General features: G+C 41.8%; 2 protein-coding genes across 8 annotated transcripts; one reads left to right on the top strand and one right to left on the bottom strand.

The window, feature by feature from the left end:
• Positions 1-796: 796 nt before the first annotated feature.
• ddhd2 (DDHD domain containing 2) lies at positions 797-11,740 on the bottom strand. Of its 5 annotated transcripts, XM_034541173.1 has the most exons (20): positions 11,585-11,740; positions 11,290-11,369; positions 10,563-10,766; positions 9,081-9,273; positions 8,524-8,717; positions 8,279-8,368; positions 8,022-8,142; positions 7,839-7,928; positions 7,609-7,750; positions 7,282-7,490; positions 7,131-7,192; positions 6,889-7,008; positions 6,354-6,449; positions 5,685-5,849; positions 4,910-5,065; positions 4,553-4,655; positions 4,286-4,447; positions 4,012-4,116; positions 2,759-2,927; positions 797-2,641 (listed from the first exon to the last, which is right to left on the bottom strand). In XM_034541173.1, the coding sequence occupies exons 3-20, from the start codon at positions 10,680-10,682 to the stop codon at positions 2,560-2,562; spliced, it is 2,379 nt and encodes a 792-aa protein (XP_034397064.1). In that variant the 5' UTR covers positions 10,683-10,766; positions 11,290-11,369; positions 11,585-11,740; the 3' UTR covers positions 797-2,559. The 5 variants fall into 5 exon arrangements, with proteins under 5 accessions (XP_034397064.1, XP_034397066.1, XP_034397065.1 ...); XM_034541175.1 differs by lacking the exon at positions 11,290-11,369; XM_034541174.1 differs by having other exon boundaries at positions 10,863-11,740.
• On the top strand, positions 11,549-23,272 carry si:ch211-166a6.5 (clustered mitochondria protein homolog). 3 transcript variants are annotated; one of them, XM_034541171.1, is made up of 29 exons: positions 11,549-11,887; positions 12,767-12,907; positions 14,571-14,680; positions 14,849-15,020; positions 15,746-15,877; positions 15,963-16,117; positions 16,211-16,365; positions 16,529-16,651; positions 16,781-16,913; positions 17,004-17,096; positions 17,192-17,358; positions 17,494-17,673; positions 17,779-18,216; positions 18,305-18,378; positions 18,498-18,602; positions 18,693-18,793; positions 18,880-19,032; positions 19,121-19,183; positions 19,351-19,583; positions 19,677-19,761; positions 19,899-20,052; positions 20,171-20,310; positions 20,497-20,577; positions 20,716-20,841; positions 20,936-21,045; positions 21,129-21,222; positions 21,298-21,423; positions 21,528-21,601; positions 22,346-23,272. In XM_034541171.1, exons 2-29 carry the CDS (start codon positions 12,862-12,864, stop codon positions 22,995-22,997), a joined length of 4,275 nt encoding a protein of 1,424 aa, XP_034397062.1. In that variant the 5' UTR covers positions 11,549-11,887; positions 12,767-12,861; the 3' UTR covers positions 22,998-23,272. The 3 variants fall into 3 exon arrangements, with proteins under 3 accessions (XP_034397062.1, XP_034397061.1, XP_034397063.1); XM_034541170.1 differs by having other exon boundaries at positions 12,770-12,907; XM_034541172.1 differs by having other exon boundaries at positions 12,770-12,907; positions 18,696-18,793.
• The last annotated feature ends 341 nt before the right edge of the window (positions 23,273-23,613 follow it).

Here is a 23,613-nt window from a genome sequence, read left to right on the forward strand (position 1 = left end):
GGAACTTAATCTTATCACCCTATACCATATGACATACAACTTCTAATCCTGTTATTATTTTATTCATCTCACATTTTGTATACCTCCGTCCTGGCCCTACGTTTCATTAGTTTATATTCATGCTGAGTTCAATGTCTGCAAGGCAAATGTGTTTCTTTGGTCATCTTTAAATGTATTTATTTAGCAAAAAACTGTAATTAAACTGGAGGTGGAGCCGCAATTTCAGACACATGTCTGTCCGCTTATTCAATACAAGTCGGTACGTGACTCTTTAAAGAGTGTGTTCAAATTTTCACAAAGAAATTTCCCCCTGGGGATGAATAAAGTATAATCTAACCTAATATTACACGCCTCAAATTATACTGCCAGCATAATTACACACAAAAACGTTAACATATTTTCACTCAAATGAAAATATAGCTATATACAGATACGATTACGCTGATTCTTATTATGTGCTTTTTATACGGATGTCCAACATTTTACGGTGGAAATTTGGAGAAAACACCAACTTGATCAAGTTTGGGACGGAGAGAAGAGGCGCGCTGTGGTGGCGACTCACTCCGTTGTCATCACGGTTCTGTCAACATGAGGTGGACATATAAATATGATGGTAACAGCAACTCTACACACACACACATTACTTTGATCAAACTATATTAGTAACTGTGTTGCATTAAAGAATGCAACACAATTTAACTAAATGTATGGTTTACATACACATATATATATTTCTTTTATTCCAGACTCATGAGTCCATAAAGAAATTCAAATGTTTCTTTACTGGCACACTAAAATAAATAAATGTCTGCATTTATTTGACTCACACATTTAGGAGGAGAGAAGAGGCATAATATCTGTTTTACTGTTTAGACACCTAAACAAAAGAGACAGAAACGGCCACATTATAATTTAGTATTCAGGCATTTCTAGGAATCAAAATGAACAAGCTTAATTCATGTATTGCGGATGTTACCGCCAGTGAGTTAAACATTGATATGTTGATATTTGTTTTTATAAAATAAATTGATGTGCTTTGAAACATAATTTCTATATAGTCTGTATCATGCTCTTTATATCAAATGCATAGGATTTCAAGCTCTCTTATTGCTGGATTCATGATCATTATGAACATTGTGGGACCTAAACATTTTGAGAAATCTGCTCCAACAGAGCAAAAAAGTGCTTAAAATACAGAAAATGTTTTTACATAACCTTGTTACAAAGACAAACATGTACCATTTGGCCGTTAGATTGTACAGAAATTAGAATGTGAGATACTACACAGTATTTAAATCAATACCATAATTTAGGACAACAAGTATGCTGCTGAGAGGAATTACAAGATACCTTTTGAGTTTCACATGGTGGAGGAATGGCGCACACACACACACACACACACACACACACACACACACACACACACACGAAAGACAACCAGCCTGTCCTGTCAAGCACCTGCATCTATCAAAAACTTATTTTATGTTCCAAATCTTTATTTGGATCCCTTCTTTTAGAAACAGGTGTAGATATGATCAGAATTAAATACATATAGCACGGGATACAAATATATTATTAGAAGGCAATATCAATTTCACTTTTTAAATGACAGTGTCAGTGCAGGGTTACATCTGTGAAATGAAAAAGAACATTATTGTTATATTGCACACATGTAGGAGTAGCAGCTCTGGGTTTCAAGTGGCCTAAATGTTGACAAAGAAATTTCAGCTGCCAGGAGACAAAATATCAACTTTCATTTCCCTTCAGAACCTAAAAAGTTAGTAGTTAACCAAATGAAACCACCGGACCGGCTTATTCATAAAGGTCTAACGTTTACGTTAACGTTTGGCTCAGGGAGAGCTTCCTTGGTCAAGACATCTTTAGGTTTAAATAGAGATGTCCTGTAAGAAACACTTATAATTATAATTATAGATCTACATTTCTGAATATTGGAGGCTATACATAGGGCTGGGAATTATATACAATCTTATAGATTATAATCTATTTTAATTATATTCTGGGATATTTTTATATATTTATATTGTGAAATACATAGAAACAACAGCTTGGATGGCCAGTTTGTAATCCAACGTGGTCGATATTATACTTGATATGCGACGTGATGTGTTTCTTCATATTTGAAAAAGTACTGTGTGTGTCTACTGTTTATCATGATAATTATTGGTTCAATACTATTCAGCTGCAGCTTGAGGCATACTATGTCAACACCTGTTGGTAAGCAAAAGTGCAAAGTAAAAGTCAAATAAAAAATAACTCACAAAAGAAAAATTCTTCCAGGAGCATGACAGTGATGTTTGGGTGGATTTGAAACCACTATCAGACACCAAACCCGGTCCTGCACTCAGAGTTCAGGGCCCACTGTCCCATCTGATCACCTGACTGCAACCAATCGGTCTTCAACGTCATGGGAGGGGAGGCCGGGCCACCCAGACAGTAAGGCATCTTGGAAGAGGATTGTGTGGCCTCAGGCTCTGAAAGCGGTCCTTCATTTCACTTTCTGTCATTGCTACAAAGCAAGTCAACTGCCATAAAACTTTATTACTGCTGGGATTGTTCAATGGGGATGCCTAGCTTGTCGTAGATCTCCTTCAGCAGCAGGAGAGCAGTATCCTCAGATTCCCTAGACAGACAGGGAAGAACATCATTTATTTTAAGTCAGGGATGTAAAATGGGTTACAATAAAGAGAAGAGGGCACAATAACGGTGGCCCACCCCTCCACATGTATGCATGACTCACCAGTAGCACAGATGAGACTGGATGGCAAACAGGTACTCGTTGAAGCTCTCGATAGGTTTTTCCTGAAGTACGTAGTCGATCCTTCGTCCTCCATTCAACATCCCCACTTTAATCTCAGGCTGGTCCGTTTGCTCTGCTGACACTGAGGACTCTGCCTCGTCACACACCCCTGCAGCGACAGATTTAAAGAAAGATGAGCTGCACAGGCAGGCAACGGAAAACAAAGACAATAGCGGCAGCCATTTGTGTTGACTCAGACTTCTTGGTAAAACCAGAACGGATCAGATAATGGACAGGAAAGAAGAGAGTTGTGTTAATGCACTCACCCATGGGTGCAAGTATGACATTGAGTAAAAGACGGTAGGAAGGGTCAGTTTTGTGATGAGTGTTTGTTGGTATGTTACAAATGTGTTGTTGTTTTAAGAGTGATCTCACAAGGCTGGCTGCATGTTTAGTATGTTTTATATGTGTCCACTATGTTACAACCTACTAGAGTCTGGTGTTTGGGATCTTACACCACTATACTTGATACAACACATGAGGTTGTACGAGTTGTAAATGAAATGCTTTGAGTTCTCATTAACGTATAGAGTGAAGAGTAGGACATAAAGCAGTCAACAGCAGCTCATTTAATTAACTACCTGAAGTACCTGAGGCGCTGTAGGAAAGGGCGGGACGAGTACCAGCATGTAGCTACTGATCTGCTCCTGCTGTGAATAACTTGATCAATACTATTCAACTGGTCGTGTTTGTTCAGAACATACGAGGTCACTCAAGTGGCAGATTATAAATTCAACGAATCGGAACTGTCAGCAGGAGAAGGACGGGAGGGGCCGTAAGGGGTGCTGGTGAATTGAACATTGAGTTGAAGATAAGATGTGTAGCAGTGCAATTAGGCAGGAAGGAGAAGCAGGGGAGCAGTGAGAGCCTGCTGTAATAATGACATGCATTACATGACATGTGCTCCTTTGAAGGAGCTGGCAAGACAAAGTAAACCACAGTAATGTAGTATTAGTTTTTTTACTATACATTCTGCAGGTAATGCAGCATAGTTTTAACCATTAAACAGTTAATGAAAGTGTTTAGTTTTGCCTCTTTTGTGCATGTTTATTTGACAGATACAAACCAGGAAAGTTAAATGTAACATGTAGAATAAGAGACAAGCGTATTAGGCTTGTATAGGTTTACAGTTTACAGAGAAAACCAGACTTGATATTTTCATATATTCTAGCCAAGTTACCATCCTGGCTTACCTTGGAAGTAATGGTTATGAAGGGCCCTGGGCCACTCCAGTATTTTAGTCCAAAAATCAGCACTTTTCTCTTCCCTCTTAGCAGAAGAAGTGACTGCAGCTGAGGCTGCGATTCAAAGGGTAAAGTGGTAAAAGTTTAGGGAAGCAAGAGCCAGATAGTGTAAGAGGGGAAGGGAGGGTGGCAACATGCAGAGAGGGGTGAGAGTAAACTGGGTTAGACTTTTGCACACATACACACGCAAATACATAAATGCAAATACAAGTGCTTTTTCTACCCTGTGCCTCTTGAAGGTCCCTCTCTATTGAAGTGTCTCCTTCATCCACCGGCGGCAGTGCAGCAACTGGTAGTCTTGAAAACGACTGCCATGCTGTCCGTAACGATCCCAAAACATTGTTCTTCAAATCCATGCTCATACGGGTCAAGCTATCCTTTAATTCTATGAGACAAAGAGACACAGATATTATCATTACACCTACTACACAAAGGCTCACACCACAACAGTGTTACACAAAGACAAAGAGGAAGAAACAGACAGCCATACCCAGGTGCATTCTCTTGCGTCCTTTATGATGAGGGATCAGCATGGGCTCCAGGTCCACCTCGGTTACAATCATGGGCTCTATCCGATAGGCAACAGGGTCATACTACACAGCAATAAAGGGGTATAAACTTTGTATCAATATACAATGGTAAAAACTTGGACTATTATTCTTGTCATCAAGTTGATTCAATGCTGCATTGCATCTGGGTGAGGGTGTGTGGGTGTATGTGTGGATGGTGGTGGATCAATAGATGTGCATCTGTTTGTGTGTGAAGTCAAACTGTAGTTGTGGAAAATAAAAGCAGGTTTAGGGAATGTGCCTGAATGGGCAGATACAGAACATATGCGATTACTCACTGGATGGTAGATGTTGTAAAAGCTCTTGCAGGTTGGGAAGGTGTAGTTGGGATCAATGTGTTTGAGTCCGCGAACAGTCAGGAACATTCCAATAGGAGAGCCAAAAGCAAAAAATGTTTGCGGGTGGAAAGCCAGCTGTGGGTAATCAATGGATACCTGTGGAGAGGACGGGTTCGAAAACATGTGCTATCAAATTAGTTTGAAACAAATGTTAGATGAAGAAAACACAGCTATTTAGACGGATGGAACAACTCCTCTGGGGCACAAGGGTGTTTACATTTAACAATTAAACTACATGTCATGACATTAACACAACAGTCAGGTAGTGCGACAGCAGGCAAAGGGGAGACCAGGGCTCTGACCATTCATGCAAGATGGGATGAGCACAGACAAAGTGTGGTATTGGGTTGTACGTCTATATGGCACAAAGATAGTGGTTTCAATCACCTTGGCACAATGTGACTTTGACATGGAAACCCATAAAATCATAAAATAGCCACTATAATTCAAGCCGCCTTGACTTTTTCCTGAACAGACCAGACTGTATGTGAAAAGAACCCCCAGGCACAGAGAGATGATAGAGCCCTAAAGACAAAGCCTGAGAGCATGTGGACACCAGTGAGACACACCTGTCCCTTGGCTATGTCTCCATTGGTCTGTCCAGGCAAGCAGGGGGAGAGAGAGAAGCGGGGAGGAGAGAAGCAGGATGCATTAAAGCTTTAATCTACTGGTACACCCAAGCACAACTGTTTATGTCTGTGTGCATGTGTGGTACCTGTCCGATGCCGACATCAAAGTATTCGTAGTCTACAGCACTGGTGACAGACTGCGCCCTGTGGAACTGGGACCGCTGCATGAATCCTGAAGACTGGTTACCATCGTGGTCACTGTTCACTTGAGGTGGAACTTGCAACCCTTCTAACAGATGTACTGCCCCCGTCTTAAAATCACATTTAGATTGAGAAACATAATAAGTAATTCAGAAGATATCTGAACTGTAGATACTTTAGATGGTTACTCATTTGGATCATTTGGAGAGAGATCCCTCAAGCAAAAGAGGAGCTGGCCATGAATTAAATTAGCCACATCAAACTGTCTGTTTCTCACTGTTGACTACAGTAAACAATCTCTCTTTGATAGTTTTATCTTATCTTGGAACATAAAACATACATATACAAAAACATGCAACATAACCAGCTTCAGTCAAACAAAACAAATCAATGATTGTTTATACACATGAGAAAAAGTATGGAGTCATCTCAATTGTTTTTGCAAATATTGTGTGGCCTTGATATGGACAGTAAGTGTATATTAATATTAATGCAAAGCAAAGAAACCCCCCAACTAAATTTCATCCAGACCCAAGAAACATCTTACAAATAGGCATTGCAGTGGTCATATGTTCCAAAACAAGAACACTCAGTGTAGTTTCAGGCTGTCTGACCTCTGAAAGACATTTCTTCTTGGCGTAGTTCAGAATCTTCAACCGAGGTCCAAGAGGAATTCCTAAATCTTTGAGATCACCGTCTTGGCAAAGAGCCTAAAAGAGGGGATCAATAATTGTTTTACAATGTAAAACACTTGTAATTAAATGACCTACCACCTTGGCAAATTCTAAATAAAAAATAGTCAGGGACTAAGGTGACATGAAATATTCTGTATTTCTTCTCTCTGATACCACTGGCTCAGACTATTCTAAAGCATAATACATAGCTTTCACAAGTATAAATAATAATAATAATAACTTTATTTATATAGCACCTTTTAAAATGTTTACAAAATGCTCTACAGAGAAGCAACGCATAGACATAGTCAAAACAGGAAGACCGGAACACGAAAGGCAGGAAGCAGAACGTCAATACAGACAAACATTAAGAGTGGCAGAATAAAAACTTTGAGTGGCCGTTAGTAAAAACTGAATTTCAGACCCTGATTACTCGTAAATGTGCACATCCATTAAGTTTGTGTATGTGTATTACCAGTGACTCCAGGTCTAGGTTTTCTGCCTGAAGTGTATCCAGGTACTGCTGTAGGCCCAGTCTGGTCAGAGTCTGCTGCAGGGTGTCACAGTTCAGAATTAAGGGCTCACACGAGGACACCTAAAGCACAGGGGGGGAGAGAGCGCAGAGGGGAAAGTGGATTTTCTTAACTACATGAAGAGAAAGTGGCAATCTTTTTATCTGTGTAATGATGTTATCATTTACTATGAATGTCATCGTACCCCCCCTCTGGCTTCTGATCCAGTCCTCTGATTGGTTAACATATCAAACAGGATCAGCGAACCTGAGGTACGAGAGATGAGAAGGAAAAAAGTTGAAATTCAGCATAATGATTTGTGACTGTGTGTGTTACTTTGTTTGTACACGTCTTACCCAGGCTATGGCCCACCACTGAAACAGCCCCATTGAACTCCGAGTGTCTCTGTTTAAAGAGGGTATGGAGCATGTTGATCTCTGAGGCCACTGTGTCCACTATGGTCTGGCAGTAGGTGGGGCTGTTATAGAAAAACAGGTCCAGCAGAGTGTCGTTGGTGAAATGTCTCAGCCTGCTGATGCTGGGTAAAGTGATCCTCTGGATGTTCCTGGAATGGGGAAAGGGAGGGAAGACAGAGTTTGACAATTGTCTGCAAGTACTGGAGACATACTACGTAGTATTGTTCAAAAGCGGGATCTTGTTTTGCTCACTCTCTCCACACTTACTCGTCCACACCAGTGGCATCCCCGTGTAGAGCGCTGTGCCAGTTGACTGGGAGGAACTCAACTCTTCCTACTTGGCCATCCTGCTGAGCATGCTTATAATGCGAGGCCAGGAGGGACATTGAAGCGCTCCTGAAGTCATTTACTGGAGAGAAAGGAAGAAAAAGAATCATACAAACACACACACACACATATATATATATGTATATATACTCAAAAGAACTCACACTTACCGCACTGTATGATGGATCTGAAGCGCAAGTCACATGCAGGGCCGATGCCATGGACCATAAAGACAAGGTGGTCAACCTTTTCTGGTTCACCTGGGAAAACACACAGAAATACATCTAATCTGTGGATAATGCTGTGTAAAATGAGCGTATATTCTAGTACATGTGTTACTGGTAGGCACGTACCGGCAGGTATTTCTACAGAGATGTTGTTCACTCCCCTCTTGACTGTTCGAGGCTGTGTCTGCCACGAGGGGGAGGGAACCCCCTCCTCCTGCAATCCTATACACTGATACTGCATTATAAGCTGAGAGTAAAGCATGAAAATGAAGGAGAAGATGATTATTAGAAAGAAAAAAAATATTACATTTTATATACTAGAAAAGCGATGGTGTGACATTGTCATCTATTTAAATATAGCGTACATAGGAATGTATATTAACCTTGGGATTGTGTAAAATGATAGTTTCTCCATTGGGTAACTCCAGTTTCGTTTTCCATTCGTCCAAGGTCACTGCTATCATATAGGCCTCCTTAAAAATTGGAGGACGAGAGGGTAAGGAATTGAAGACAATCAGATAGGAACAGAGTTATTGAGGAACAGGCAAAGTTTGGAAAGTGAATACAAGTTTGAGGTTGCATCAATGAGCAGTGTGATGGTTAGGGTTCAGGATCTGTGTCAGACTACCTCCAGACTCTTGCTGATGTCCTCAGGGTAAGGCATGAACCTGGTGTCTTTGTCTCCTTTATAGAACCAGGTACAGCGGCGTACTTCAGTGGGGCCTTGCTCCCAGTACACAGCGTAGCGCTTCCTCTCCTTGACATGTACGTCATACCGCTCTCCATCCACAGCTACCACCACCTCATCCTCTTGGTCTCCCACTGCATAGTATATGGATGTGGGGAATGCATGTGATTATTAATGAACAGTATATATTAAATGTGTTAAAGAAGCAGTATACAACAAAGGTACTGTCGATGAATCATAATGAGTTTCACCTAAAACCGGCATGAAACTGAACTCCCTGAAACTTGTTATTAAACCGCTTGTACCGCTGAGCATGTCCTGTCAAGAGAGTAAGGCGTCCTACTGGCACCAGGAAAGTGTTGGCAACAGTAATTACTAATGTGTTGACCTTTTATATTCTCACAGCTTTTTTATAGTTTCACACACCTAATTACACACACCTTTATTAAGTAACGTACAGCATATAATGTACGTGCTAAGTATTTACACATGCTTACCAGGATAGCAGGCATTTTCTAGTTTGTCAGAGTCTTCTCTGCTGAAAGGAAGCCAGGAGGTGTCGTCATCGGCCCGTCGACAGAAGAACCAGTGAGGCTGCACTTCTTGATAAGAAGCAGGGACCGACTCCACGCCAAGCATCTCAAAGGATGATGTGGAAGAAGGAGAGGCCCCATGCACTGCAGGCGACACCTGGAGAACAATTATGCTCAATCAATCTTTCTGCTTCATGCCAGCATTATTGCTCAATTTAAAAGCCGTCTCTTTTCTTTTCTTCTTTCCACAACTGGCCCAACTACAGCTTGTAAACAACCTGTTTCCACTAAATATCTTACATTCACAAACAGTAACACATTTGATACTCCACTGCTCCAGTTTTGGTGTGTTGAAAGAGAGAGCCTGCCACTGCTTGACACAACAACTGACAAATCAGCAATCCGATTTGTCAAGATTTGATAATAAGATTTAGAGTGAACTGTGAATGGAGCACCCTTCCTACAAATACAATCTCCATCTCCTTGTAAGTAATACCTTTCTCTGTTTGCACTGCTCACCAGGCTTATGATTACAGACTATATGCGGTGTATTTGTTGATTGTCAGAAAATAAAAAAAAAAAGGCTAAGTTCATGTATGTTTCCAGCTCGTTGACTACTATGGGGCTTGTCCAACACTTTAAGTGTGCACACCTTAAAGAGAGAAAGTATGTGACTTCTATAGCACCTCCACAAGACCATCATTTCTACTTCATCATTCAGTAGGGTGGAAATAATACAGCTGCTAGTTCTGCCGAAGACTTTTTCATTCGCAGTGATTGGTTTTTATAAAGCATTTGTTGGAAGCATATTACAATGTGTCCTGTAATAACTGCATTGTGTTGCAACAGGAGTTAGCTGAAAATCAACATTTGCACTTTTTTCATTTGAAAAGAATGAATTATATTTCTAACACAACTGTTGTGACAGAGTATTATGGTATGTTGCTTCTGTCAAATGTATAGTGTAAACCTCTTAAATATAAATTATTAGAGAGACATTGAGAATGTACTTTAATCAACAACTAGGATCCCAAGTCGCCTTCTATGCACCTGCAGCTGATCAATGATAAATGATGATATGACTCAAAATAATCTTCAATGTAATAGATAACCTATTGACAGTGTACTGCGAAATGATGATAACTCAGACAGGACCTTTGTTCTGTATAGCACCATAGATTTCAAAATTCTTCTTGAGACAATACACGTCAATGAGGCTTTATCAATTCTCCAATAGTTTTTTCATAATAACAATTTATTTTTGTAATGAAAAAAGCTCTGTTTCCCATCAATGTATGTTATCCCTGACCTAAATGTAAAACCAACACTAATCCCAATACCTTCAATGTTTAACTATAACCTAACCCCAATCACTGGGCTCCAGGGAACAGACTTTGACAAACAACACAGTTATACCATATGCAAAAATCCTGCATGCACCCTCACCTGATCCTCAGGCGTGTTCTCTGTTGCCACAGTCTGAGTGGGGTTGTCAAACAGGTCTTGGGTGTTGACGTTTGGGGCAGCCGGAGATAGACCCCCCTCTTCACCAGGACTGTGTGACATTAGCCCAGGACCTGACCCCAAACCTCAGCTCTTATCTGAGGGGATCAGGGGGCCACACACACACAGGGCCTATAATGAACTCGGCTGCACACAAACAAATGAGAGAAAAGGGGGAGGTTTAAAACACCATCACAACTACTAAAGTTACATAACATGCCTGTCAAGCTTGCAAGGCAATACCTGCACCAGACTGTTGAGCAGTTTAATCTGAACGTTAACCTCAGAGTATACTGGCAGCTGTCTCATCAGCAGCTAGTCGGTCATTTAGTAAACAGCCAGGTGAACGTGACAGCTCACCGGCGTTCATACGGTTCACACCTCTTATAATACACACGTGGTGAGTTGACGTAACTGTTACGTAACCGTTAACTACCGTTAAGTTAGCACTTCTTGACACTGTCTTGAACACAACTGACGCCCACGGGTTGTTCTCCGTATGTGAGTCTTTCAAAGAGAAAGACAACAAACACATCCTCGAGGCGACATGAAGTGAGGTTCATGCTAGCTCTGTTAGCTGAGGGAGGTGACCTGACCGGACCGGACCGGAGGTTTTCCGTCGTTTGAACGTTTTAGCACCAGTCACAGACAACGGTGGACTCAAACTCACCGACAACTTTACATTCAGTTAAGGCATGGGGCTTGTTTTCGTTGTTGAGCTCGGTCCCGCTATCCAAGGACACCCTGCTCCTGTCAAACGGTTACAGTGTTGTCGGAAATATGAGCATTACGGGCATCGACCGTGTGGACGCTCACAAACGACCGGACTAACGGACAAATACAGCTTTTAGACAACGATGTTATTACGAGGACAGTGTTTTCTGTAAAGCCCGAGTTTTCAAAGTGAGACGACCAGACAGTGAACTACGTAAAGGAATATCACTAATACAATAATACAATCCTACATTTTCTTCAGATCAGTATTCCTCGTTAGCACAAAGTAGCTATGAGTCTGTCAACCTCTAAATCAAACAGTCTCTGAAACACTACGTATAGTGCAAGATAACCAAATCTTCCTGCTTAAAGGTCAGATTTACAAGGAACACGTGAAGGCAACATGAAACAACACAGCATCACCAGGTCACCGCCCCTAATTATTAAGCTGACGTCACGAATTTGTAATGCTTTTTTTCCCTGCTTTTTTCTTCTTCTTTCTGCTGAGAACACGGGAGGCGTACAACGTGTGTACGTAACTCATGTAGTTGAAGGTAAAAAAAAACTATAACTTTTCTACATTAATTCAGTAAATGGGATGTTTTGTTGATATTACCCCAAGTTATGTTGGGTATTACCCCACATATTTTTATATATTTTATAATTGTTTACCAATGATTTAATGGATTTTATGCAGGTGATAGTCAAAATGTGGATTGTATATATATAAACAAAATCCTACTACTATTAAGTCAAACACTTCAAATAATTAGGTGAATATTCAGCTGAAAAGTTGCCTAACATCAGGGAATGTCGCCTGATAGGTGGAGTGTCGATCAATACAGCATGACATTCTTGTGATCACCTGATCACCTCAGCCGAAATGTTAAAGACTGAGATACGTGACGGTATGTGTGATATGTGACGGTGTGGCCTCTACAACCACATCGTGACATATCGACACACCCATTTGCGGCATGTTTACCGTGGTTGTATTTTCAGTTTGTTCTCTCATGTGAGTGTAACATAAAGAGGATGCATCAATAAGGAATCCCTTGACCTTGGATTAGAGTAATATGTGCAGTTTATGTCCCTCTGTTCCCATGAAACCATCTAAACATTACTTCACTAAATGAACCTCATGATATTTGTAACACAAGGTAGTTTTGGTCAAAAATGGTGTGGTTGCATAGACACACCCAATCCAACCAAGTATGAGAGACATGCAGAGCAATGGGCCCGTGTGGAGCAATAAGAGGGTGTGGCTTTTTAACACAGAGAGAACAGATAAGCTTGAACGAGTTTGCCTTGCAGAGTGCAGCAGGAGTCACAATCCTGAGCAGACAGCCATTTACTTTTCCTCTGCTGGGCTCTCTTAACAATCCCGTTGCACAATTCCACTCCCTCTCTCCCTCTCTTGTGCATTCCTTCAGCAGTTTGAAGCAAGACTTTGAGGGGAAGCGGCTTCCAGCACAGAGAAGTAAAACCCCAAGAGAAAAAAGCTCAGGAGAAACTACAACTCGCAGCCATGAAGGACAAAGTGAGGAGGGGAGGAAGAAATCAGGCCAAGGCTGGTGAGGAAACCCTGCCATGTGTTTTTTTCTTTTATGCTCCTCTTTCTATGTGTCTCTTATGTTGTTAGACTTTCCTCTTCCTTGTTTGTTCATCTGGTGCCTCCCCCGCTGGAGAATGTGAGGAGTGTGGGAGATTTAGCACTGCACTGCTGCTCTGAACATGGCTGGTGCTATTCTTTCGCCAACCTTTCAATCTGCTCCCCACTTTAAAGTTATATGGTGAATGTATTCACGCAGAATCATGCTGAGATCAAGCTGAAATCCCTAGACAAACTGTACATTCTCATTTATGATCCTTTAATAAGGACCAAGAAGGCAACGATTAGCTTGTATTAAAATATCTGTGTACAGCTGTTTATCCTCTTTAAATCTATTTTCCAACCACTTTATCTACCTCATAATTGTTTCTCCTTTTGCCACATTCTCAACTGGGCCTTTCAACTTCTTTGAACTTCTGCTTCACAAGACAACATTGTTGAATTAAGGAGTGTTTGCCCGTCTTCAGGTGGGATTACCATATGTGGGCACAGAATTTAACGTGACTATATTACATATAGAGAAGGAATTCTTTCAGTTTGTTTAGTTTACGGCAGACGTTCTCAATTTTACTTTCAGCCAAAGACCCCTTCCCAGATAGAGAAAATACACGGGACTATATGTGCCTTTGAATAATTTGATGTTGCATTTTTCTTTAATAAACTCTGTTCTATGAACTATTAAAGATCAAAATATAATTTGTTGATGTATGAAGCCTTTGATAAAAATAGATGTTTTCATTTTTTAAATATCCTGATCATTTTAATGAATGAATCTGAAGACTTTTTACAGACGCCCTGGCAAAGTCCTATGGACCCATGGAGGTCCCAGCACCCTTCTTTAAGAATCACATGTTCATGGTACAAGCTCAGAAATAAGTGTCAATGTAAACTCAACGGGGCTAAAAAAAACAAAAACCTTTTACCTGTTGAAGTAAGACAGGAATCCCAGTAGAGAGGAGGAACCTTCTTCCAGCCAATTGTGTGGGGATTAACTGTAGAATGAATTACAATCTTCACAGATTATTGCAAAATGAATATTGTGCTTTGCTGTGTACATGCCAAAGCTGTTCTATGTATATGTGCACGCATCCATGAACGCAAGCTTGCTCTACTGCCAAGCTTTAGGTTTGTTAGTCTATGGGTCTTATCATTCCGCTGTCTCCTCATGTCAGCACTGGGTGTGGTTATCCCATCACCCTGGGACGACATGAAGGCCAGTAGGCAAAAATAACAGGTTTAGTCACATTGTAGGTTACGGCACACGCTGCAACCTGCCCTCCCTTTCCTTTGGCATGTGTGTAAAAAGGCAGACACACCCCACTTTCCTTTCCCCTTACAGTTACTTGCACACATTTACCCTCAGGCACTCTCACACACACAGACTCTTCACTCCAGTTTAAGATCCTTTGAGAGGAGATTAGCATTCTTGTTTGATTCTTAACAAGAAACTCTTTAATTTATTCATGCATTTTTTTTTGACAGCAGCGTAGCTTTTAGGCATCAGTGAGCTGGGAACTGTCCCAGCATGAAATGAGCAGAAGGCAGGAAAACAAACTAAACTATTTGTTTGTCCAGTGTGGTGCTCTGTGGTTATCCTCAGTTAGTTTTCTTTCTCCTTCCAACAGATGTAGTGAGCCTGGTTGGTGGACAGGATGCTGTTGGCATTAACCAACATGAGGACACATCGTTCCCTGTGAAAATCCAGGGAGCAGGAGTAGAGCCATTTGAGCTGCAGGTACAAAGCCAGACTGTTGTTTCCTTTCTGTTCCGCCGTATTCACTTATTTGTATGGAAACCAACAGTTTTGCAGGAACTATTCTCGTAGATGACAGATTTATTATTGCCAGGTTTATGATCTATATTTTGGCATTACTTGTTGTGTTAAACCATGTGTCTTTTGTAGGTCCATGGATTTTGGCTTGTTCAAGATGCAGTAATGAATCTGATTTCGAGGGATGAGGTGTGTCCTCGTTCCAACTTGTCGCTGGCACTCGCTGGTACGACTCTGGACCCCCTTGCTGAACTGCAAAGCCTAAAGGGGCTTAAACCAGGAGCCATCCTTCGCCTGGTGGAAGGTGGGTTTTTTAAGAGCCTTCTCTTTTAGTTCAGCTTTATGGTCATGCAGTCTACATTTATTTGCATGCTTTTCTTTAATAACTTAGATGTCAGTACTTATGCAAGTTTTGTCTTGCATGCATTTTAATAGGATAATTATGTTTTAATATAATGAGTTTTGAGACAGTTCTTAAAATTTTCAGGCAGTTTTAGCTTTTTAATAATAATCTAATTATACTCCATAAGTTGTTGTCTGGCCTTTTAACAATATAGTTGTATACTCTCTTACATGTATGTTTCTACTTATCTCGGGTTAGTTTATAGAATCACACCCATCACCCGTTCCATTTCACACACACACACACACACACACACACACACACACACACACACAGAAGTCTCTCACACCTCAATGTAAATAGCTGACTCACCTTGTCTGAGTCATCACAACGAGATTTATAGTTGCAGAGATAACACGTGTGTGCCAACTAATTCAGTTTCTCACCAGCTAGCTGTGACTGAAACAAACTATTCTGCAGCCAATCTGTTACTATGTGCAGTATATATCCTGTCAGACTGGTGTATGAGTATGCATCATTGATTAATTTGTACCCAAATGCAAAATATAACAAACTATTCATTTTAGTAGAGTATTGGTCCTGTTTATTATGGCTGTTTAAATAGAGCGTCCACAGTTTCATGAAGGCCAGTGCCATCTCTATAATACAGCCGCGTGTCTTTCCAGAACCCTACACCGCCCGCTCAGCCAGACTCCATCTGGCTCGTGTGCTTGAACTGCTGAGAGCTTCTGGACCTCAGGATGCACTGAGAGAAGGACGCTCACCAAGCATACTGGAGACACTCACACACACAGCAGGTACACACACTGTACACTAAGACAAAAGGGTAATCCAAAAATACAACAAGATCAGAGTGAAGATCTGCCTTTATTACCTGTGCAGACTCCATCTTACCGAATGGAAAGAGCCTGAAACGCTCTTTAAGCAACACAAAAGCAGAAACGGCCAACCAGGATGGAGCTCTCCATGAGTATCTTCTCCCTGGTTCCTCAGAGAGACCCTTCATGGCCCTGCTACCACACAGCTCCCACCCAGAGGTACGTAATTACCTGGAAGCTTGTTCCACACGAGGCCAGGCCTCATTCACACAGACACACGGACTCTCTGTGACTTTATATCCGTCTCATCAGTCCCCCAGCTACCTGAGAGACTTGTCTCTCAGCTGTTGGAACCCGGCTCCAGGACACAGGAAGCTGCAGGGAGACTTCCTATACATCACGGTGGTGACAATGGAGGGACGACGGTGTGACATCACATCCTGTCCGAAAGGGTTCTTCCTCAATAGGTAAATATATATTTTTATTTTCGTTTCATGGTTGCAATAACTTATAGTAGAACAGGTAGGAAAGGCCTCTTATTTCAACATATGTATAAATAACTAAACTTTAACTACATGAGTGTTTCAGTTTAATTATCAATTATTTTCTCTTCACCCTTCTTCATCTCAGATCTACAGAAGAAGTGTTTGATCCTCGTCCTGCACAGTCTTCCCCAATTTGTCACAGTTTCACCGACCTGCTCTGTCACATCAGCCCTGCCTTCAAACCAACTTTGACCACGCTCAAAAATAGGTTACTACCTAAATATGAAGGATGATGAATATCACAGTATTTTTTGCCAGATTCCAGAAACAGTGGGGTTTCAAATTCAAATCATTAAATGATCACATTAACTGATAATGTAAACATTTCTTCCTTTAGGTCTCAGATACCTCCAGTAGAGCGGATGCCCACTCCTTACCACACCCTGAGCTGGCTCGGGCCTCCTTGCGCCACTCGCACTCATAAAAACACCTTCAGCCGACTTGGAGTGGATGAACAGCCAGCAACACAGGTTATTTACAACCCAGCATAATTGTTTGTTGCTATTCATTGGCATGCCGGTGGCAGTAATTTTTTGTGTAACTATGTGTGATATGTGTAGGCTCCAGATTGGAACGAGGAGTTGCAAGCTGTTAGAGATCTTCCACACGGCAGCCTGGAGGAGAGGCTGCAGAGGGACAAAGCTCTGCTCCAGGTAACCAAGAAAAACGGTTCTCTTCTAACAGGACTCTTATCACCTGATTTTAACTTCTCCCCCTCTAATCTTCATTCTTACTTTTTTTTGTTCAGGTTAACAGTGCATTTGTTAGGGCTGTGATGCAGGGGGCAGAAACGGTGATCGATGGCTTTGTGGAGCCAGTCAATGGAAACCCTGATGACCCAGCTTTCCTGTGGGGCGGCCTGTTCATGAGCCAAGGGGCAGCAAGTGCAATCTTTGGAGGGGAAAGGGGTCGCAGGTGAGAGCAAACCACATGTTCAATGACAAGACACTATAGATGTAAAGCAATTGTATATGTTGTTTTATGGCTGCAAATGAACAACATTGATTTTCTCCCTGATTATCCAAATGGTTGCTCATCTTCTACTTGCAGGGCAGCTCAGAGGCTGGAGTTTGAAGGAGTACAAGCCTACAGTGACATCGAGGGGTTGCAGGGGTTGCACACTCTACCTACAGCCATTGTAGACTACAGAGGAGTGCGTCTGTCTGCTCAGGGTCTAGCCCCTGGGTTGGAGGGCTCAGAGCAGGACCAGGCAACTGCTCCCTCCTCAAGGTAGTGGACCCATTAGTTAACAATCCACAGTTGTTGTGGTGTCACACCGTGAGGCAGACATTGTTGTGTTTTCAAGCTAATTGTCTTCCTTCTTTTTCACTATAGAGGCTTGCTGTACGGGATAAATGCAGGACCCCAAGAGTCCCCCCAACGCAGACGGCTCCTAGAGCTCTTGGCTCAGGCTGCCAAATCTCTCTCTCTGCAGAGACATGTTCTTGTGGGGCCCAACGATCACAAGGTACCACTGTTCACCTCAGTGGACGCTCAGGGACTGCTGGGCGCTGATGGGAGGTTCTACATACTGGATGTGTTCAGGAGCTTCCCAGCTGATGCCAACTTCTGCCCAGAGGTGGAGACAAAAGGTCAGACAGTCACTGAAGAAGAGGAGAGCAATACAAGCTGTGCACAGGACCAGGAGAAGAAGGGTTGTGTAAAAGAAGGTTGGCCTGAGAATTATCACTCGGACTCTGGGCTACCAAGGAGCTTCCCTCACGGACTCTGTCGACTGAGGCCAGAGCTGGTGCAGGCCTTTATCCAGCACAAGTGAGTTACACGTGAAATAAAAACACTTTGAACTTGCAAGTTTTTCCATCAAGTTGAAGTTTTGAATTTTGATTTTTGCTTTGTTAAGACATGCCCAGTTCACTCAGCATGTCAAGGAGACGTTGGATGAGAATGGAGGCTTTGAAGAATGTGCAACAGCTTGTAAGATTTGTTTTAGTAGATAACTAACTGAATGGATACCAAAATTAAAAGTTAACACATAGAGAACTTTGTCCATTATATATTCTGTATTTACTTGACAAGTGTTCCTATACCTGCAGGTGATTCTCGAGCCACTAACGCAGTACGAGCTGCTTGTAAAGAAGTGGGCTCAGTCAGCGACATCATCTTTGAGATGCGCTTTAATCCAAGCGTCTTCTCTCCAGGTACCACGAGAAACTACATACACACTAACATACACAGTCGTATCTTTTGCTGGAACACTGTATGACATGCGTCCTGTGTTTTGTGTTTAGAAGTATCCTTCCCTCCTGGTGAAAGTAAGTCAACAAAGTTGCAGGAGAGGTTACTGAGGGAAGCTGCTGCTTTCATCGTCACACATCAGATACCAGCCTTTGTACGTGTTTACATACAGTACTACAATATGCACATCTAAAAAAAACATGCAACCAACTCACCATTTGTCTGTGTGTGTGCGTGCAGGTGGAGTTTTGCCTACAAAGCAATGAGGCACCAATGGATGGAGTCTCTCTGAAACAGGCACTACACCAAAGAGGCATCAATCTCAGATATCTGGGCCGTGTAATAACGACCATCAGCCAATCGGAACAAAAAGAGTGCCTGAGGCATATAATGGTATGTTTGATTTGCAAAATAGTCAAACTTAGTCTTGAGCTCTCATAACGACTTTGCTTTCTAACACTCTTCTTTTCTTCTTAACCAGCGATTGGTCATAGGTGAAATTTTCACCCGTTCAACAAGAAGAGTGTTCAACAATTTCCTCCAGGTACTTTACAGTACGCTGTACAGCGCATTCCTATTCATTCTTATGTTTGCACGCAAAGTAAGGTGCAGGTGTGTGTCCACACTCAGAAAAGACACAGAGAGATTAAACTGAAAGAGTTGAACTGCAGCAGAAAGACTGAACTGCATCCTTTGGTTATGTCTTTGCAGGGTGTGGACATGCCTAGTCTCTCAGCAGCTGTCAGTCACTTCCTGTGCTGCCTATTAGTTCCTCACTTCACACCAACACCTGTGTGGGATGAGACTAAGAAGAAGTCAAGGCGGCGTGGCCGAGTGGCCGGGACCTCTGAAAGCACACCCTGGAGCATGCTCGCAGGGGCCGAGCTGTGGAATCTGGTCTGTCAGGATGCAGCTGAAACGTATAACATCTCTGACAGCCTGGGGTGATGACACAGCTTAGTTTTCTTCTTGTGTTTATTAGTCACACAATGGCTCAGAGTTAGTCTTAGAATAAATGGAATTTGTATTTGTGACAGCTCTGGTCCGAATCACCTGGTGGAGCACTACGGCCTTCAGAAGCTCTCTCTGCTCAGAGAGTTCTGTTTAAAGACTGGAGTACAGGTAACAAACATCTGTCACAACTGAAAAGTACATATATTAATAATGATGTGATGTACACTGAGAGGAAATTGCTAAATTCCAGAAACACTGTATAATTGAAGGAAAAAGTAAGTTTGTTATTTCTGTGTCTTCACCAGTTGAGACTGAGAGACTACGTCCTTGACAACCAAAACAAAGCTCCCATTGGCCCAGACGACATCCTCAACATCTTCCCTGTTGTCAAGCACATTCACATGCCAACTGTGGATGCTTCAAAAGCATATCGAGCTGCACAGAACTTCATTCAGAAGGGTGGGTCAATGCAGCTGGGTCATTTTGCTGCAGATTCCTTTATCTGTAATCTTTGTGCTCAACGTGTGTCTTAGAACACATAAAAAGTGCAACTTTATTGTGTCCTCCCCAACTGCAGGTCTGCTAGATCAGGCCCATGAACACCTAAAAGAAGCAACCTACTTGTTTGGTAGGGTGTGTGACGACCTGCACATTGAGGCCTGTTATTGCCACAGCCTGTTGGCCAAGGTGGCCTTCGTGCAGGGCAAGACAGCTGAGGTAGGCTCACTGCACCACAACCTGTTACAGCTACATTCACACGTGTTGCAGCGACATACAGCAACTAAGGAAAAGGTCAAACTGTCTGTCTCAATTTCATGAAGTAATCGCAATTATTGTAATTATTAATATACATGGAGCTGGCCAATAATTATTGTCATTGCTGTGACTTTCTGTGCTTTTAAGGCTCGCATTGTCCAGCTGAAAGCAGTGGTCATCAGTGAGAGAGTGCTTGGCTTTGACCATCCAAACACTATTCACCAATATGTGAGTACAGCGACACATTTCTCCTCCCGAGGTATCGCTACTAGAAATAGAACCACTGTAGCCCTGGGTCCGTTAAAACACATTTCTGTTTTATGCCATATGTGAAGAGTGTGATTACTATTATTTTGTTATGTGCAGGCCCTCTTGGGTGTGTATGTGTTTGCTGGAGGGGAGACGGCCCTGGCCCAGAAGTGTCTCCTCAGAGCTCGTCTGCTAATGCTAACAGTCCACGGAGAGGACCATCCCTACACCGCAACACTGGATGTAGGTTACAACAAGCACCAAAAAAGGCTTTTCACAACACCTTTACAAACATTTTTTACTTTTTAGACAATGGCTTCTCATTGTTTTCTTGCAGAGCTGTCTTGGGTTGGTGCTGACCGGAGATCAGAGAGGGAAGTTCCTTCAGAACGCCCTCAGACTCAACACCTCCTTCTTTGGCCCCTCACATCTGCACACCGCTCTCAGGTAAGACACCATATTTTGCATAAACAGTAAGGTAATGTACTTTGTCCCTATTTCCTAACCTCTGTGGTTTCTTGTCTGTGCAGTCAGCACATGTTAGCCCAGTGGATGTGCAGCAAGGGAGACTACAGAAGTGCTATGAGCCATGAGAAAGAGTCCCTCACTGTTTTTACCTCCATGGTCAGTATATCAGCATGTGAGAGCTGAGAGAGATTGGTTGTATGTGCATGTCATCTTACGATCATTTTCACTCAGTTTGGAGAGGATCATCCTCAGTCACGCTGCAGCAAAGAGTTTCTGTGCACTATAACCAAGCAAGCGGTGAAGGTGGAACGCTCGCTGAGGCAGGCAGGAGCTGACTGCATGGAGCAGTCAGTGGAGGTATGTCCAGGGGCTCATGTGGTCTCTGACACCATTAACGTGTTTGAACCGTAAAAAGTAAAAGAAAAGTGTGTTTACTGTGTCCCTGTCCTCTCTGTCCTCAGTGTCTAAATCCCACTTCTGATAATATGCTGGAGCAACTGGCTCTGGTGACCGGGATCCGGAGCATTACACACAGGTAAATATTCACAAGCTGTGTTGAAATGTAGCTTGAACAATATAAGATTTTTTTAAGCTGGTGCTGATAACCTAATCCTTAAAAATCCAAACATCTATATTGGTCAATAGCTATTTCATAACGCATAGCATGAACAAATACTCAAATCCCTTTCATCTGTTTATTTAAAGAATTATGACCACAATATTATCAGAATATTTTTCTGTTAATAATCATTAATAATTAATAATAATAATAAAGATATATATATATATATGTATGTTATGTGACTTTATCATTGACAATCAATTATATGATACAGTAGATATTATAACAATCCTTTGAAAGGTTTCCAGTCTGCACTTTTATTTTTTATATTTTGGCGTTCTCCGTGTTGAAAACTATCTCCCCCAAAAAGCTAATTGTTAATACAAATCTGACCTTTAAAATACTAAATGAGGCATACATTTTAAATTGTGAAAAATTTTGAAAAAAAAAAAAGGCCATCTGCCTGTTATTGCAAAAATGTGTTTAAATGGAAACTCTAGAGAATTGTAAAATCTCAAATCACCTTTTTGAACACAACTGGCTACAGCAGCATGCATGTGTGTGTTGTTAAGAATGTCACATATATATATATATATATATATATATATATATATATATATATATATATATATATATATATATATATATATACATATATCTTTATTATTATTAATTATTATTAACAGACAGCCACTCATGAATTCATTGTTTTTATAGAGACGGACTCCAGGAGTATAGGAAGAAACACAACGAACTAAAGGCAGCAGTGGCAAAGGAACTGGGATTCATTGTGACCAACAAGTTTGTGGCCTCAGAAACTGTGAATGGAGAAGAGAAAAGCTCAGATGTAGAAACAGGAAGCAGGAAGGAAGCAGAGGATGGAGGAAGTCCAGCGGTGGAGAAGCCCAGCGAGGGCCAACAGGAGCAGCCGGCGGAAGAGACCTTGGTGAAGAGTGCTGCCACAGCTTCAGTTAATCGTCATGTGGTGGAGCCAGCTGAAGTGAAAGGGCATGAGGAGAAAACAAATGTAGATGCAGAAGACAGGGACAGAGCAGCTTCAGATGCGGAGGTCAAGATAATGAATGTGGAGTCAGAGGTCAGGGCTGCAGGACAGAAAGCTGAGAACAGCACACCAAATGACGTAAACAGCAACACAGCTAACGGAGGGATCAAATCTGATGCAGCAGTTACTGAGATGAAATCAGTGTCAGGTGAGGTTAATGGTGACTGTGACATCCCCGTAGGCCCGTCAGTCCTGAAGAGTAAAGGAACCTGGGCTGATGTTGTTTCAAAGGCCAATGGAGGGGGGGGCATAGACACAGCGGTCAACAGAGATGAAGTCACTGCTAATGGAACAGCTCAAGAGTGAACATAGATAAAAACAGGACATGTGTTGTTAAGTAAAAACAGGACATGTGTTGTTGCCAAGTAAAAACAGGAGATGTGTTGTCAAGTTTTTCCAATTAACTGCTGTAAGATAAAACTCTTCCAGGATCATAGATGTATTTTGATCGAATTTATATGAAGCTGGCAACAGAGAGGGAGATTTTGAGGTTTTTTTTCCAGATGTTAATGCTGATGCTGGGAGAGGGCTGTACTGAGTGCTGTTTTTTTCAACAATAAACTTTTAATTCTGGTTTACAAGTGATGTTGCTTTTTGGCGGTACATGCACCAGTGTATAGATGCATGTAATTGTGATGTGTTATAGCATGACGCTATCAAACCACCTGCAAACAAGTGATGTGCCCAGAACAGCTCAACTTGAAATTCATCTAAATTTAAAAGGATGTAAGAACCATATTAGACTCAAGATGTTCTTAGAAAAATGGTTACTGTGCATCTTTTGGTCATCTTGATCAGTTGTGATAAGGAACCACACGGACCAAGCTATATTTATTAAGTCACACACCCAATTTGCAGCTGGGATGGAGTAAGTAAATAAAGATGGGTTCCCACAAGACAGAAGGTAAAAAGTGGGAATGTG

The sequence above is a fragment of the Cyclopterus lumpus genome, chromosome 9, assembly GCF_009769545.1.
Source record: "Cyclopterus lumpus isolate fCycLum1 chromosome 9, fCycLum1.pri, whole genome shotgun sequence".
In the NCBI taxonomy this organism is placed as follows: Eukaryota; Metazoa; Chordata; class Actinopteri; order Perciformes; family Cyclopteridae; genus Cyclopterus; species Cyclopterus lumpus.

Bases quoted from the DNA above. Each gene is read 5' to 3' on its own strand.
- ddhd2 (XM_034541175.1), bottom strand. From the start codon at position 10,682: ATGTCACACAGTCCTGGTGAAGAGGGGGGTCTATCTCCGGCTGCCCCA. The intron at 5,850-6,353 runs GTCAGACAGCCT...TGTGATTTTAAG, and splicing joins AGAAGAAATGTCTTTCAGAG to ACGGGGGCAGTACATCTGTT. The intron at 4,656-4,909 runs GTGAGTAATCGC...ATTGCTGTGTAG, and splicing joins TTTACAACATCTACCATCCA to TATGACCCTGTTGCCTATCG.
- si:ch211-166a6.5 (XM_034541171.1), top strand. From the start codon at position 12,862: ATGAAGGACAAAGTGAGGAGGGGAGGAAGAAATCAGGCCAAGGCTG. The intron at 15,878-15,962 runs GTACACACACTG...TTACCTGTGCAG, and splicing joins GACACTCACACACACAGCAG to ACTCCATCTTACCGAATGGA. The intron at 16,914-17,003 runs GTTATTTACAAC...TGATATGTGTAG, and splicing joins ATGAACAGCCAGCAACACAG to GCTCCAGATTGGAACGAGGA.